At 34.0% G+C, this 14,466-nt stretch overlaps 1 protein-coding gene across 1 annotated transcript in view; it reads left to right on the plus strand.

Moving 5' to 3' along the window:
• The window catches only part of Mrc1 (mannose receptor C-type 1), an 84,872-nt gene extending 71,106 nt beyond the window's left edge, over positions 1-13,766 (plus strand). Inside the window, exons 24-30 of the mRNA XM_026407751.2 lie at positions 182-414; positions 2,620-2,785; positions 3,517-3,666; positions 8,853-8,966; positions 9,475-9,639; positions 11,747-11,788; positions 12,839-13,766. Of these exons, the coding sequence (XP_026263536.2) occupies positions 182-414; positions 2,620-2,785; positions 3,517-3,666; positions 8,853-8,966; positions 9,475-9,639; positions 11,747-11,788; positions 12,839-13,089 (1,121 nt within the window). The 3' untranslated portion in view covers positions 13,090-13,766. The remainder of the gene's footprint in view (positions 1-181; positions 415-2,619; positions 2,786-3,516; positions 3,667-8,852; positions 8,967-9,474; positions 9,640-11,746; positions 11,789-12,838) is intronic.
• The last annotated feature ends 700 nt before the right edge of the window (positions 13,767-14,466 follow it).

The following is a 14,466-nucleotide window of genomic DNA, read 5'->3' on the forward strand; positions in this document are numbered from 1 at the left end:
TAGTATTCTTAGTTCAGAAATTATTTAATTTAATTAGGCTAATGGATTAAAAATAAAGTTTCTGATTTCTAATGCAAAATGGCTCATGAAACTATTTTAACACTGGACAGTTTGGATTTGTGATGTGCAATGAATAATTATTGATAATGCTAATAAAAATAATCAAAAATTTTTTTTGTAGATCCTTCTTTGCCTTATTCTCCAACACCAACCCCAAAGGGTGGCTTTATTAAATATGGTGAAAGCAGCTATTCACTCATGAAATTGAAGTTAACATGGTATGATGCTGAGACATATTGCAAGAATTCCAATTCTCTCATTTCTAGTATTCTGGATCCCTACAGCAATGCATTTGCATGGATGCAGATGTATGCTTTTAATGTACCTGTGTGGATTGCTCTGAACAGTAATTTGGTAAGATGTAACAATGTGTACAACTTGTCATGATTGATAAAATTATGGTTGTGGTTGGATAATTGTCTTTCTGTTCATTCTGTTGAACACTTATGTGAAAGAAACTATGGTGGGCAGTGTGAATGGTACCAACATAAATAAGAAGGATCCCCTGCCTTCAGGGATCTAGTAGGCTAGTGATGTGTGTGTCAGAAATCAAACTCAGAATGATCTGACCGATATTCACTTTCTTGCTTTTTAATAATAAATTATATTCTGTATTTGAATAGTTTCCACTACTTGCTTATTTCTTCCCAGTGTCATGATTATGACTCTGTCATGAGATTAAGAAAGCAGGTCAGGGCATAGTTACTAGGTGATGGGGACATTTTTGATTCTTAAATTTTTTTGGTGGTAAAGTATTCTGGAGTTGTTATGGGTCCCACGGTTGTAGAGTTTTCATCCATGTTGTGAGAAGTATTTCACTGCAGTCAATTTACTATAATCTTTCATAGAAAAGGGAGATTGTCAGTGAATAGGGCAGAGTGACGGAAGAGGCCAAGAACTAAGAGTGGTGATAAGTTACCAAAATATCACTAAATGAGTCTTCTCTGATTCCTTGTGGTCCATCTGTCCTTCCATGTTGACCCAGTTAGTCAACCAGAAAACCTCTAAAATAGAGGAAATAGAGGTGTTAGTAGGTCATTAAGGGATAAGATAAGAAGTGCTAAAGAGAGCACCTACAAAGTGTTATTGGAGGAGTCGGGCCAGGGGAGAGGACCAAGAGGACTCCTCAGGGAAAGTCAACCCTTTTAGATGTAGCGTAGGATGGTAGAACATAAGGAATGTCAAGAAGAGGGAAAAGGATGAGAGGGAGGTGAAACTGGAAAGTAGATTGCTGTCAGACGTTATTAGCTTCCAGTGACTTGATGCGGAGATGGACATTTACACGTTATACAGTGACTATTTCCTAAGCAGGGAAGTGAATATTTAAAATTACCCATATGATTTTTGTGATTAAACTTAAGTGAGACATTTTTACATCTCTGTTGACTGTGTTTTTAATAATTAATCTACTTGATCAATCGTTCATTTTCTTTTCGTAGACATGGTCACAGTTCTCTTCGAGTTTAAACTAAGCTTTTCTTTGCTTTTAGAATAATTAGTTCTCTAAAATGCTAATATTTATGACTAAACAGTACTGTTATTTCCCTTATGTCTGTGGAATCAATGATTTTCAGGGATTTTGATTAAACGTGGGGAAGTACTAAAAAATTTCTGATGAGATGACATATATTTTTAATTTTTGTCATTGGATCTTTGACAATTGACTTGGTAAAAGGGGGAAATGTTTGAATTATTTAAAAAATTCGGTCACCTTTAGTTAATGTTATATGTCAGCTATAAAATACCTTAGACTGTTAAAAGGACATAAATAATATTTTTGATGCTATCATTTGTGACCATAAATTTGTCTGGGTAAATGTGATAAGAAATTGGGGCTGGGGTTGTGGCTCAGCAGTAGAGCCTATTGTGTGTGAGGCACTGGGTTCAATTCTCAGCCCTGCATATAAATAAATTAAATAAAGGTCTCTTGACAACTAAAAAAATTTTAAAATGTGTTAAGAAATTAGTGTGCAAGTAGAATAAAACAACCAGCTTTTTTAAAAATGACATGATTCACATCATTGAAAGGACACCTAACTGGGAGTCAAGAGATCATGGTGCCTCTGTTATTTACCCACTTAAATTACCTTACCTGTCATGTCATTTATCACTGGTGCTGTTTCTACAGCAGAACAATGAAAAGATCAGTAGAGATTAGTGCTTCTCTCAGGGATCCATGAATCAATGAAAATTAAAGTTTATTATAATTTCAATAATGTAAGAAATATTTTATTTGTTATAATGATCAAACTTAAACCCTAAAGACGTGAAAACAAAGAAAATTTCATGGAAGAAGGCAGACTTCCTTTTTTAGTCAGTGTTTTTCAAAATAGCTTCAAAAGATGTATTCCTAGGAATCTCCAAGAAATAACCATTTATAAGAAAGGATGCCTTTCCTGAATTTGAGTTGGTAGAAATGATTTATAATGTTTCCCCCCCATATGTTCAAGATTCTTGGTCAAATAACAGCCTTGAATATACTTTTTCTTCATTTGATTCTTTTGGCATTTTCTAAATGAAGCAAGACATCCATGTTCATTGTTGTTTTTATTCTTGCAGACCAATAATGAATATGTTTGGACTGATAAATGGAGGATGAGGTACACTAATTGGGCAGCTGATGAGCCAAAGATGAAATCAGCATGTGTTTACCTAGATGTTGATGGTTACTGGAAGACATCATACTGCAACGAAAGTTTTTACTTTCTCTGCAAAAGATCAGATGGTAATTGAGTATACAAAAACAGTTGGAAAATTTAGAATTTTCTGAATAAGCTCCTACACACCACTGTTGATGTTATTAAATGGTAATGTGTCATGCGTAGCTTAAAATAAAGACATTTTCCCTTACCTAACAAAAGACCGACTTGGCTGTCAATCGAACATACTGGTCAAAATAATGGAAAGAGGAAAATTTCTTCATTTCTAGAGTTTAATTGCTCTTTTAAAATCCCTGAATGTCTGCTATTGAGGTTGTTCTCTGAATCTATAATGATAGATTCCTCCCCCACAGCTGTATCATTATATCACAGTGCATGTAGATTTGCCAGAACTAAAGATATCATGGACAGAGCCCAGAATTCTAACTACATCATAAATTATATTACAAGGACCATTATTACAATTAAGAAGCTAGGGTTCCAGAAAAAGAAAAGAGTGACTTGAAAAAGGGAATTCCTTTATAAAAATTATTTTCTAAACTTTTAACATTACTATAGATATTTATAGATTTATACTCTTTAATTATAAGTATGATTGATTCTCATAGGGCATTCTGTTAAAATGTATTTAAAATAAGTGAAAAATGAACAATAAAAATGGTGGAGCCATATGATGAGCCTTAGAAGTTTCCTTTTTTATTATGTTAGATGATAATAATTTTCCTTAGCTGTGAAAATATTATTCTCTATACTGTAGAAACTTCAGGTTTTGCTTTAAATGTCTTTTTATTAATAGAAATACCTGCCACTGAACCCCCACAACTGCCTGGCAGATGTCCAGAATCAGAGCAATCTGCATGGATTCCTTTCCATGGTCACTGCTACTACATTGAGTCTTCATTTACAAGGAACTGGGGTCAAGCTTCTCTAGAGTGTCTTCGAATGGGTAAGAGCCACATTTCCTAAAAGAAAGTTCCACAATTGTGTAGAGTACAATGACATTAATAACATTATAAATTACAAATACAAGGGATGTAAAAATTACCTATTTATTTATTTAAAATTTTTTTTCTTAGTTGTTGATAGATCTTTATTTTATTTATTTATACATGGTGCTAAGAATCGAACCCAGTGCCTCACACAGTCCAGGCAATTGAACTACTGCTGAGCCACAGTCCCAGTCCACCTATTTATTTTTTTTAAATTATTTTTTTGGTAACAGAATGGTCCACATCATATCTCTTAAATGTAAGAGAAAAATTACAAAAAATTACAAAAAAATTACAAGAAAAATTTCTAATTTTGTAACTTTAAAATTTTAGGAAATGCAGATAAAAATCAGTTATTTGTGGAACAAATCTTTCTGCCCCAGAGTTCTAAATTGTTTGGATGCTCATCCTCAGTTTTCCAGAATATGCTCAAACTCTTATCAGTAATTGGCTCAGGAGCCAATTTGCTTTACTGTTAATAGACAAGTTTTTACATTTGGCCATAATATTAGTGGAAAAAAAAGCAAAACAGAACTAAAATAGAAATGACATAGATGAATGATTTTCCTTCTGGAAAAAAAAAGTTCAAGAAAAATAAAACTTTTCAGGGTACATTTAAAAGTCACTTAATTAAATTCTACTGAATACTTACTGAATTAACTTTACTATACTTTTATTTCCCTAACTGGGGGTTCTTCATCCAACAGAGGTATGTAAAGATTAGGGTAATATTCTCATTTCCTTTTGGTTCCTTCAAAAGTCAACCTTGACCTTAAATTTTAAATTCTGAGTGAGATGAAGTCTGATTTCTCAAATTTTGAGGCTCTGATATAAGGTCATATGTTTACAATTATCATCTTTTCCTGATTAAACTTTATCATTACAGAATGTCTTCATTGCTTCTAGTAATAATTTTCTTTCTAAATGTCTAGGATTAGTATAGCTACTCCAGCTCTTTTTAAGTTATTATTTGTATAGCCTATTCTTTTCTATGCAAACTATTTGTGTCTTTGTATCTTCTTTTTAGATATATTTATTTATTTAGATCTTTCTAATTAATTAACATTAATGTCCAACCAATCTCCATTTTTTCCATTAGTGTCTCCTCCATTTAAATTCAGTGTAGTTATTGATAAGGTTGGATTTGGTATGCTATTTTGCCATTTTTTTGATCTGCTATTTTGCCATTATTTTATGTCTTATGCATTTTGATTTCCCTATTTCTCTATTACTGCCATTTTATGTTAAATAGATAATTTTTAGTTTTCTACTTTAATTCCCTTGTTTATTTTATTATATAAATAATTTCTAACTTGTTATGGTTCAATTTAAAATTTTTTTCACTTCCCATTGGGTTCATTAGGCCATAATTTCATTACATCAGGGAGCATCTGTATATTTTTTAGTTATTTTCTTAGTGGTTGCCCTGGGAATTACAATTAACATCTTTATTAGAAACAATCCAGATCAGATTCACATAAATTTCATTTTAGTTGTATATAAAGTTTTGCTCTTGCAAGTCTCTAGTCCCTCTGCCCTCCTTGTGCTGTTATTATCATATAAAAACACCTTTACACTTTGTAGCAACAACACAGATTGAGAATTATTGCTGTATGTAGCTATATTTAAAATAGATACAATAAAAAGGAGTTATAAACAAAATATACATTTGTACCATGTTTTACATTTACCTATGTACTTACCTTTCCTAGTGTGCTCTTTATTTCTTCTTGAGGATTTGAATTTCACAAAGCTTTTATTTTATTTCAGACCAAAAGATCCTTTTTTTAATAGCATTATAGTTATGCATAGTAGTTGGGTTTATTCTGACAAAGTCATACATGCAAGGAATTTGTTTTTAATCCCCATTCCTCTGCCTTTCCCCCTCTCCTGTTTCTCCCTCTTCTCCTTCCTCTGTTGATCTTCTTTTTACTCCTTTATTTATTTTTGATTGGTGCTTTCCACTTATAAATAATGGTGAAATTCCCTTTGGTACATTTATATATGAACATAACCTTGTTAAGTTCATCCTATATTTCCTGTCCTTCTCCCTCCCTCATGTTCTCCACCTTCTACTCCACTGATCTTCCCTTTATCTTTATAGCTAAATCCCACCCCCACCTCTTTCTTTCCCTTATTTTGCTCTACCTTCCACATATGAGAGAAAACATTTGCCCCTTGTTTCTGAGTCTGCTTTAGCTCACTTAGCATGATGCTTTCCATTCAGAAGGATCCTCTTTAGTATCTCATAGTGAAAATTCCTATTTATTGGTACTAGGGGTTGAACCCAGGAGTGCTTTACCACTGAGATATATTTCCAGTCATTTTTATTTTTTATATTGAGATAAGGTCTCACTAAGTTGCTGAGGGTCTTGCTAAGTTGCTGAAGATGGCCTTGAACTTGTGATCCTCCTGCATCAGCCTCCAGAGTCACTGGGATTACAGGAATATGCCACCATGCCTGGTTCTTCATTAAAACAAAACAAAACAAAACAATTCAGGAATGTTTTAATATTTCCTTGTTTTATTTTTCAGTATTATGGACTAAGAATTGAACCCAGGGCACTTACCACTGAGTTACATTGCCAGCCTCCTTTTAATGTTTTATTTTGAGACAGAATCTTACCAAGTTGCTGAGACTGGCCTTGAACTTTTGATCCTTCTGCCTCAGCTTCCTGAGTCCTTGAGATTTTTGAAATATAGTTTTGCTGGATAGAAAATTTCTCATTTTATTTTAGCCTTTTGAATATTTCCTCTGACAGCTTTCTAACCTCCATGGTTTCTGATGAGAAATCAGTGTTAAGATATCTGGTGGGCTAGGGACATGGTAGAGTACTTGCCTATCATGTGTGGGGCCCAGGGGTCAATCTCCTGCACGGAAAAGAAAAAAAAAATCTCTGTATGTGTTGAGTCATGTCCTTCTTGCTAGTTTCATGATGCTCAGTCTTTGGACAATTTGATACTGATGTGCATAGATGTGAATTTCCTAGACATGGTACACACATGTTTTATTGTGCCTAGAACTAATTAAGCCTCCCAGGTTTTGCTGAGGGGATATGTGTGTGCTGGGATGTGCTTTCAACACCCATCCAAGCTATTTAAAACTCTGCATTAGCCTTCACTTCCTGCTTTTGTAAAGCCTTTGTAAAGATTAGATGGAAGTGAAAACTTAAGACCTTTTCTTATCTTTCTCAGGCATGCACACAGCCCTGGGCACATGCACACCCAGTGTGTGTCTGTGACCTTTTAGTTCCCTACAAATGTGTCAATACTTTTAAAGTCCCCTGTGGACATTTTATTCTCTAGCTCTTGCTTTTAATTTTTTGTTAGCTTATTGTTTGCCCCTACTCTTATCAATGTCTTAGGCAATTACCACTGATAAGTTTTTTGTTTTTTTTTTTAAACTCATGTTCCCAGGAAACAAGTGACAATAAGTGATCTCTGAATAAGGTCAAATAAGGATACACTTTTCAAGTGGAGTTTTCTAGGGAATTATCAGACAGGATAAATAAGGGACATTCTTTGAGAATGCAGCTTGGAAAAGGCTCCAATCCGGTTGTTCTCATTCTTTTAGTGCCTTCCAAGCTGCTGATTTTTACTGTGGTGGTAGGGATGTTGGTGTTTAAGGTCACTACAGACCTTAATGGCAATGGTATTAGTACAAGTAAAAACACCACAAAGCTTACTGTCATTACCAAGATCTAATCATTTTCTTACATAAAATGCAAGCCTCTGTCTAATTTTCAGCATTCTGAAAAAGTTGCTTTTGACAAAAGTTGACTTTGACAAATTTGTTGTCATTCTCAATGTTTTTCTAAAGGAAATGATTTTTAGAGGTCCTTACCCTGCTCTGCTTTGGAGTTTTAAAATTAAAAAAAGAAGTTTTCTTTCATGTTGTTAAACATTTTAAAATTTTTGTAATGAATATAAAGGAACTTTGTTTTCATTTTCAGGTAACTGTTTTATCTGGTTAAAAAGATGAATGATCTTCATTCATTAAAGTATGTCACAAGTATTTTTAATGGCTAATGTCAATAAAATATATTTAAGAATGAATTATAAAATAATGCAAAAAATAAAAAAAAATAAAAACCAAGGAAACAACTCAGGACCCAGTAGAATGGGATGTAAGTGTATGATTTATTCAGGGTGCCTTAACTTAATGCCCTGTTAGTGTGAGGATCTTAGCAAATTACTTATCCTCTGCACTTTATTTTCCTTATCTACAAAATGGGGTGTTAATAGTACCTACTTAATGAGGCCTTCTGAAAATTTAATGAGATAATGCTTCTAAAGTCCCAAACAAAATGTCTGTCATTAAGTGCTTGAAGTATATTAGTTATTATTATAAATCTTTAGATTACTACTATAAAATCTAATGCTGACCATTCATCGTGAGTTATTAATTTCAGCTTGTCTGGTGTTCCACTTTGCTCTCTGTTCTTCCTTTGAACCGTCCTATGGATGACATTCATGAATGAAGCTGGAATAATACTCCTATAATACATTGCATCATTCTGATGCCTCAAAAAATGTTCTTTATTACCACATTACCAATCTTCTGCCATCTGCAGACAGTCCTAACCCATATATATATTTTTTAATCTTCCCAGATTAGTGTTACACTGGAACTTTAAGCCATCTCTGATCTTAAAGAAGTTCTGTGCTTCCCTCCTTCTTTGCCTTTCCTCTTATTATTTCTTCCTGGAATTATTTTCTGTCCCTTGTACGTAAAATGCTGCACTCCTATCTTCTTAAATTCTATTTTTTTTTCCATCCTGCTTTTTAGTTGCTTCACCTGGAGTGGATATTTGATGAGGCTGAAGCATATTGCATTGATTTTTTTCTCCTATTACATTCCTTTGTACTCTGAATTTATAACTGGTCCCTGACCCATAACTTTATTGACTTTTTCTATGTCATCCTCATGTTTGCAGGTGCTAGTCCATGCTTGTACACAAATGATGTTTTAAAAGCCACATTTTCCAGAATTGAAACTGAAGAAAACAAAATGCTCAATCTTTGAAATTCTTCCTCTTTAGTGGAGATGCTGGGTTGATTTTTTATTGCTCCCATCAATACTGTTTATAAAAATATTTTCAGCTACTTAAAGTTTCATATCTTTCCTTTTAATCTCTTGCAGGTTCCACTCTGGTTTCCATTGAAAATGCTGCTGAATCCAGTTTTCTGTCATATCGGGTTGAACCTCTTAAAAGTAAAACCAATTTTTGGATAGGACTGTTCAGAAATGTTGAAGGTAACTTTTGCAGAACTATTATTTAATTGCAAATAGTTCAAAATGTTGTATGTATAATGAAGCTTCAGTTTTGGAAAGTCTTGCCTTAAATAATGCTTAATTTGTGATGAGTTTGAAAATTCAAACTCTCATGATTATTTGAGATAAGAACCTAAAATTCTTATCGTATTATATTATCTTCACAGTTTCTAATTAAAAAAATATATTCTCTAGCTAAGTTTAAGAAGGTTTAAAGAACATTTTTTCCCAAAATAAAAAAGCTAGGGAAGGATAGGCATAAATAGTTGTGCTAATTAGAAAAATGTTTTCAACTCAAGCTATATAATAAACCTATTCTCTGTGCGTGGTTTACTTCACTATAATAATCATAGTCTTGCCTATTTAGTTATGAATAGTTATTGATTCTAGTATAAAATAATATGCTTAGAAATTCTGCATAGCAAGCTGAACTTGTTTTGAGATGGGTTATTTTTAGCTTCTGTTTTTATTGGTTTTATTTGTTGATCAGGGATGTGGCTCTGGATAAACAACAATCCAGTTTCCTTTGTCAACTGGAATACTGGAGATCCCTCTGGTGAACGAAATGATTGTGTAGCTGTAGACGCATCTTCTGGGTATTGGAATAATATTCACTGTTCTTCCTACAAAGGATATATTTGTAAAAGACCAAAAAGTAAGTAAGAAGCTTATCACACGGCAAATATGTTCATGGGCCAGTTTTTTTCATATAGTAAGATGCCGGTATGGGATTATAACTGATTCCAGATCCATTGCAAGCTTTCTCCCATTATCAGTGAAAAATCCATTCTGCTGTGGCAATCATTTGCTGCCCAGTTGTGAGTGAGTGAACAGTATTCTGTCTGCTAGCCGACAGAGTAATTTTGGTTTCTCAATATGTTTATAATGGGATATTCATGCCAATGGATTTGCAAAACTGCAAGCGATTTGGACAGCCCATTTACAAAGCCCTACTGCACAAGGGGAAAGGGGTGAAGTAGTGACCAGTCCAAAACAGAAGAGGCCGGGACTCTCAAGAGAAAACAGAATTGATCATGGAGGAAGTCATCTAAAACCAGCTCAGTCTCCCTCTGAGATAGAGTCGAAGACTATGGAAGGAAAGGAATTGAGGAAATTAATAGTTAATTGGTCACCATGTGTCATTGTCTGGACTTCAATAATATTTTGATGCTATTCTACCTAGCATAACATCCTTCTGAGAGAGAAAATGATTAGTTAGATAGAGGTTTAAGTACCCAAATTAGATACACTAATTCTGTCTCCTTGGTAGGTTTTTCCTCTGGGAATGTTGGGTTTGCACTCTGGGTCCAAGTTTGCCTTATTTTACTTTTCATTCAAATGCCGTGTGATCACCATCTCTAGCAGTCAGAGAAATGCAAATCAAAACCACCCTAAGATACCATCTCACTCCAGTAAGATTGGCAGCCATTATGAAGTCAAACAACAACAAGTGCTGGCGAGGATGTGGGGAAAAGGGTACTCTTGTACATTGCTGGTGGGACTGCAAATTGGTGCGGCCAATTTGGAAAGCAGTATGGAGATTCCTGGGAAAGCTGGGAATGGAACCACCATTTGACCCAGCTATTGCCCTTCTCGGACTATTCCCTGAAGACCTTAAAAGAGCTTACTACAGGGATACTGCCACATCGATGTTCATAGCAGCACAATTCACAATAGCTAGACTGTGGAACCAACCCAGATGCCCTTCAATAGATGAATGGATAAAAAAATGTGGCATTTATACACCATGGAGTATTACGCAGCACTAAAAAATGACAAAATCATGGAATTTGCAGGGAAATGGATGGCACTAGAGCAGATTATGCTTAGTGAAGCTAGCCAATCCCTGAAAAACAAATACCAAATGTCTTCTTTCATATAATGAGAGCAACTAAGAACAGAGCAGGGAGGAAGAGCAGGAAGAAAAGATTAACATTAAACAGAGACATGAGATGGGAGGGAAAGGGAGAGAAAAGGGAAATTGCATGGAAATGAAGGGAGACCCTCATTGCTATACAAAATTACATATAAGAGGTTGTGAGGGGAATGGGAAAATAAACAAGGAGAGAAATGAATTACAGTAGATGGGGTAGAGAGAGAAGATAGGAGGGGAGGGGAGGGGGGATAGTAGAGGATAGGAAAGGTAGCAGAATACAACAGTCACTAATATGGCATTATGTAAAATTGTGGATGTGTAACTGATGTGATTCTGCAATCTGCATTTGGGGTAAAAATTGGGAGTTCATAACCCACTTCAATCTAATGTATGAAATATGATATGTCAAGAGCTTTGTAATGTTGTGAGCAACCAATAAAAATAAATAAATAAAATAAAAAATAAAAATAAATAAAAAAATAAATCAAATGCCGTGTAATGCCTTAGGCTTCAATAGGCTGACTTAAAAATTCTTAGCTTAGGATATTTTACTTATGGGTAGATTTGGTAGGTTTTTTAAAAGGTATCAGTGCTCAAATACATGTTGGAGGATCACATTTTCAGATCTTCTGTGTTCAGAATTACCATTTATCTTTAGGATGTTGCTATAGCATAAATAGATAAAAGAATAGATGGAGATAGTTTTTTGTATCTGTATCTCTCTATCCTATCCTATCCATCCATCCATCCATCCATCCATGTCATACCATATCATACCATTTCACCAAATATGGAGTATTCCATGTATCACTGAGCCAAATAAAGATTGCTATTTGCATGCAGTTACTATGGATTTTTATAAATATTTTTAAATTTTTTTTTACAGTTGTTGATGCTGAACCTACTCAGACATTAATGACGACAAAAGGTAAGAAAACTATGAAATTTCAGTATTAGTCATATGATACAGTTTAGTTTAAAAGTCATAATAATTACTACCTACTCTTGCATTTTAAGAAAAATTGTTTTAATTAACTAGCCTTTCTGATTATGTCATCAACCTACCTTGATTGATATTTTAGTAAAATAGGGTTGGGAGTCATGTTGGTATTTTTACACTAAGAAGTTATTGAAGACATCATTGACTCTTATTACAAAGAATTTATGAGAACCACTGGAGGAAATTTGAAATTTCCTCAATGCTTGTAGTTTATTTGTTTGTTTGTTTTTGGTGGTGGTGGTACTGAGGATCAAACCCAGGGCCTTGAATATGCTAGGCAAGTACTACATCCCCAGGCCTTTAAAAAATTCTTTTTTATTTTGAGACGGAGTCTTGTTAAGTTGCCCAGACTGCGTGGGATTACAGATGTATACTACCACACCTGGCTAATCTTTTCTTTTTATAGCAAAGTTCTTTTGTGTTTTTGTCTTAATTTTCATAGACCATTTGAATTAGGTAATTAATCCTATTTTACTCATTTTATTGACTGCTAAATAAAGCTCAAGGTGAAATTTATGGCTCTCTTCTAATGCCCTTATTATCCTTATGTGTGCTATTTGTGTACTAATTATATTCATGAATTTAAATCTCCACTATTCTTAGATTTTTCCTAAATTTTTATTTATTTTAAATAATCATTATTATTGTATTATTTTATCTCCTTATAATCTGTCTTAAATTACTTGGAAACAAAATGTGTGTGTGTGTGTGTGTGTGTGTGTGTGTATATAATTTTTAAAACATTTGTTATTTAGGTCAGTAGTATGACATACAATATTCCTGTAACTGAATCATAATATTTTAAACTATCCTCTGTATCTTGCTGATTTTGTTTTTAATGCCTTAAATTTCTGCTTGATAAATATCACTTGAAAGAATATTCATGTATTTTAGTTTTTCAATAAGGAAAGTAGTATTGTGTGCTATTGAATAACCCTGTCTCTCTCTCCACTTGTTTCCTAATGATTTTATTTATAGCTGACTTAAGGAAGATGGAACCTTCCAAACCATCTTCCAACGTGGCAGGAGCTGTGGTCTTTGTGATCCTCCTGATTCTAGTGGGTGCCGGCATTGCTGTCTATTTCTTGTATAAGAAAAGACGTGTGCACCTACCTCAAGAGGGTACCTTTGAGAACACTCTCTATTTTAACAGTCAATCCAGCCCAGGAACCAGTGATATGAAAGATCTCATGAGCAACATTGAACAGAATGAACACATGGTCATCTAGTATCATAATGTGATTTTGTTATGTTTGAATTTCAAAAAATTTGCAACTAAAGTTTTAAATTCTTTAAATTCAATGTGATTGTTCCTTTTAAAAATGTGTACTGTATTATAATAAATAGTCTGTTCTTTTTCTCTGCCTAATTGAAGAAATAATTGCTCGTTTTCTAGCCCGGCAATATGTTTTCACCAAAGAGGGATAATAATGTTGATTACCACTGTTTGAAATATTTTAGGCGAATATACAGCACTATGATGCTTATGAATCATCCATGGGTAGCTAGGATCAACTTCATGCAGATTACAAGAGCTCTAGAAATAACCAACTAAGCCTCTTGAAATATGTAAAGGAGCTCCCCAAAATATGCTACCACTGAATTGTAATCCAACAACTAGAAGACCATTTCAAAATCAGTTCAAATAACCTCAGATGGAATAAAAATTCAGTCAGTTTTCACTTTTACGAGTCTTGATTTCACTCCAATAATTTAGAAGTTATTTGTCCACCTGCAGAAGAATAAAGTGGTCAAGAATCTTGTTACCCCAGCCAAGGTTTTGCAAGTTGTTCTTTGTACTGTTATATGTATATCAGGAGGGCAAAGATGTGAAAAATGTAAATTTGCATAACTGGATGTACTTGGATTATGTGAAATAAACATTAAAGATAAGGTCTATTTTTAATAGATTTGCATTTTGGTGCTCTTGTTAAGTGTAAATTTGCTTTAAAATGAGATTTATTTACTTTAAATTTTACTCTTAAAATAAATGATGTTATCAGCAGAAGAATTCTTTAAATTGAACTCTTCATCTGTTTGGAAAAGGTATGTTGCTAAAACACTGTGGAATATGAGGTTTTCACCATACTCACCAGCACATTTCTCGGCCTCCCCCTGCCCCCATATTCCCTGTATCATTGATTCAACTCAGAATTCAACAAAGGTGCTGTTATTGAAAACTTAAAATACTAAAGAATCATTTTCTCCCTTTAGCATTTTTTTAGCTCAAGAGTTTGGACATAAATAAAGGTTTATGTACATTGTGAAATATATCATAGATTTCACATCCACACATGGTACTCTCCTGCCCACTCATCCTTTTACTTTCCCAAGATTTCATTCGTAGGCAGGAGTTCTTTACTCAGGACCACTGGACAGGACTCCTTAGATGGCATTAAGGAGGCAGTGGGGGGGTGAAAACACATTTATTCACATTTGTTCCCTTTTTTGAGGGGGTGATATGGATAGCTATATTTTCAAGAAAGTCCATAATTCAAAAAAGATTCAGAAGCAACTAGTTGAGTAGGGGGCTATGACGAAGTTTCTAATACCCCAACTTATAGGAGACAGAGCAATCGGAAGTGAGAAGTAATCAAGTATGGAAA

The sequence above is a fragment of the Urocitellus parryii genome, chromosome 9 (genome assembly GCF_045843805.1).
Source record: "Urocitellus parryii isolate mUroPar1 chromosome 9, mUroPar1.hap1, whole genome shotgun sequence".
Classification (NCBI taxonomy): domain Eukaryota; kingdom Metazoa; phylum Chordata; class Mammalia; order Rodentia; family Sciuridae; genus Urocitellus; species Urocitellus parryii.